Below are 2,354 nucleotides of genomic sequence, written 5' to 3'. Positions count from 1 at the left end.
CAGTTGATACTGGTAACTCTGTAGTACTTTTGCTTTTAGACTTAAGTGCAGCATTTGACACTGTAGACCATAGTATTCTTATTTCCCGTCTTGAACACTGTGTGGGTATTAATGGTTCTGTCCTAAAATGTTTCAAATCTTATTTGAAAAATAGAACTTTATCAGTTTGTGTGGATGGGTGCTCATCCTCTAAATCAGTGTTGACATGTGGAGTTCCTCAAGGTTCTATCCTTGCTCCAATTTTATTTTCTTTGTATATGCTCCCGTTGGGTTCCATTTTTAATAAGCACAAAGTGTCGTTTCATTGTTATGCTGACGACACGCAAATTTATGTGCCTTTTAAAAAAATGACAACCAGAGTTTGAGTGCTTTAACTGCTTGTCTGTCTGATATTAAGGCTTGGATGTCTCTTCATTTTTTGAATCTCAATGAGAGTAAGACTGAGGCAATTGTGTTCGGTTCTTTAGCTGTATCTGGCAACATACAGCAAGTGCTTGGTGATCTGGCTGCATATGTCAAGCCCTCTGTAAAAAATGTGGGTGTTGCGTTTGATTCTGCTTTGACTTTTGATAAGCAAGTAAATGCAATAGTTAATTTTTTCAGTTTTTCAGCTCAGACTCCTTGCTAAGGTGAAGAGTTTTTTAACTTGTGCTGAGTTCGAGAGAGCTATACATGCTTTTATCTCATCTCGACTAGACTACTGCAATTCAATGTTTATTGGTATTAACCAATTATGTATGAATTGCCTACAAACAGTACAAAATGCAGCTGCTAGACTTTTGACTGGCACTCGCAAATACGAGCATATTACCCCTGTCCTACTCTCTTTGCACTGGCTGCCAGTCCATTTAAAATAGAGTTTAAAATTTTAACTTTTTGTTTTTAAGGTTTTAAATGGACTGGCACCTTTGTATCTTTCTGACCTTTTGCGTTTACACAGTCCAGCTAGATGTCTAAGGTCATAGAATCAGAAATTTTATTGGTTCCTAGATCTAGGCTGAAGAGAAAAGGTGACCGGGCTTCCAATCTCTATTAGAACAATTGCAACAGAATCACCTCATTGTGCTCACCTGTCTGTCCCTCGTTAACTGCCCTATATCTGTTCCTGTCTCTTGTGTTCTAGTTTGTCGGTTATTTTGAATGTTACCCTGAGTATGTGTCTGTCTCTGCCTTGTTGTCGTTACATTAAAGATCCTTATTTTGTATCCTTGTCATCCTCGTCATCCTGCCTGCCTCCACACACCGTGACCGTGACAGAATAACCGACCCTAAAGTAAAGTATAGCAGCGTCCTTCCACTCGTTTGTTTTGCCGGTTTTTTGGTCAGTTTTTATTTTTTTGTATTATGGATTATCCCGCATTCCAAATCCTCCAGCTGGAGCAGGAGGAACGCTCTCTTGAGGACCACACAAATGACTTTCTGTCCCTGGCCCTCCTCACGCACTACCCGGATAACTGCCTCTGTGGCTTCTATCGCGTCGGACTAAACGCCACCACACGAGCACAGTTGTCTGGGGATGGTCCTCGAGAGAGCTTCACCACCTTTGCCGAGTGGGTGCTCGACAAAGGTGGTGAAGCTCTCTCGAGGACCATCCCCAGACAACTGTGCTCGTGTGGTGGCGTTCCACTCAGGACCCTGAGCCCAGCCCACCATCTCCCCGCGGTACGGAGCATAAGCCTGAGCCCACCGCTGACGGAGAACCATTTCCCACTGCGCTCCACGAGCCGGAGCGAAGCCCCGCGGCTGAGAAGAGGATCGCCTCGGAGATTGAGCCCAACATGTCAGACCAGGTGCGAGAGCCGGTGACAGTGCCCACCAAGAGGGAGCACGCCGTGGACGGTGGGAGTGCGGAGGGGAGCTCCGACTTCTGCATCACGGCTTCGGGTGAGTGGAATATGGAGGGCAGTCAGTGCCAAAACGAGGAGGAGAGACCTCCTGATCCCCAGTCCAGCTCAGGAAGGGCTCCTGATGTTTCGTTCAGCCCAGGAAGGGCTCCTGATCCCCAGTCCAGCCCAGGAAGGGCTCCTGATGTTTCGTTTAGCCCAGGAAGGGCTCCTGACCAAGAGCTCTCTCCAATGCCCGCCCTCCCACCCGCTCCGGCCTCCTCCAGCGTCGCCATGGTCGGAGTCTCCCTCGCCTCCGCCTCCAGCCTCCGAGGCCCAGACTCTGCCTCGGTCCGTAGACCCAGTGGCTCCACCTCGGCTCCTAGCTCCCTCGCCTCCACCGTCACCCATCAGACCGTGCTCCCTCGTCCCTCCGGCTCCGCCTTGGTCGGGCGTCGACCCACCATCGCCTCTGGACTCCGCTCCGCCACGGATCTCTGGATCTCCGCCTCCGCCTTGGTCGCCAGAGCC

At 49.2% G+C, this 2,354-nt stretch overlaps 1 protein-coding gene across 1 annotated transcript in view; it reads left to right on the top strand.

The window, feature by feature from the left end:
• The first annotated feature begins 1,778 nt into the window (after positions 1–1,778).
• The window catches only part of LOC107566696 (A disintegrin and metalloproteinase with thrombospondin motifs 2-like), a 73,355-nt gene continuing 72,779 nt past the window's right edge, over positions 1,779–2,354 (top strand). Inside the window, exon 1 of the mRNA XM_016252215.1 lies at positions 1,779–1,884. Coding sequence (XP_016107701.1) covers positions 1,779–1,884 — 106 coding nt within the window. The remainder of the gene's footprint in view (positions 1,885–2,354) is intronic.

The sequence above is a fragment of the Sinocyclocheilus grahami genome, unplaced genomic scaffold (genome assembly GCF_001515645.1).
Source record: "Sinocyclocheilus grahami isolate Dianchi unplaced genomic scaffold, SAMN03320097.WGS_v1.1 scaffold1093.1, whole genome shotgun sequence".
In the NCBI taxonomy this organism is placed as follows: domain Eukaryota; kingdom Metazoa; phylum Chordata; class Actinopteri; order Cypriniformes; family Cyprinidae; genus Sinocyclocheilus; species Sinocyclocheilus grahami.
Note: the sequence above shows the minus strand (reverse complement) of the source record. Positions and strands in the feature narration are given on the sequence as shown.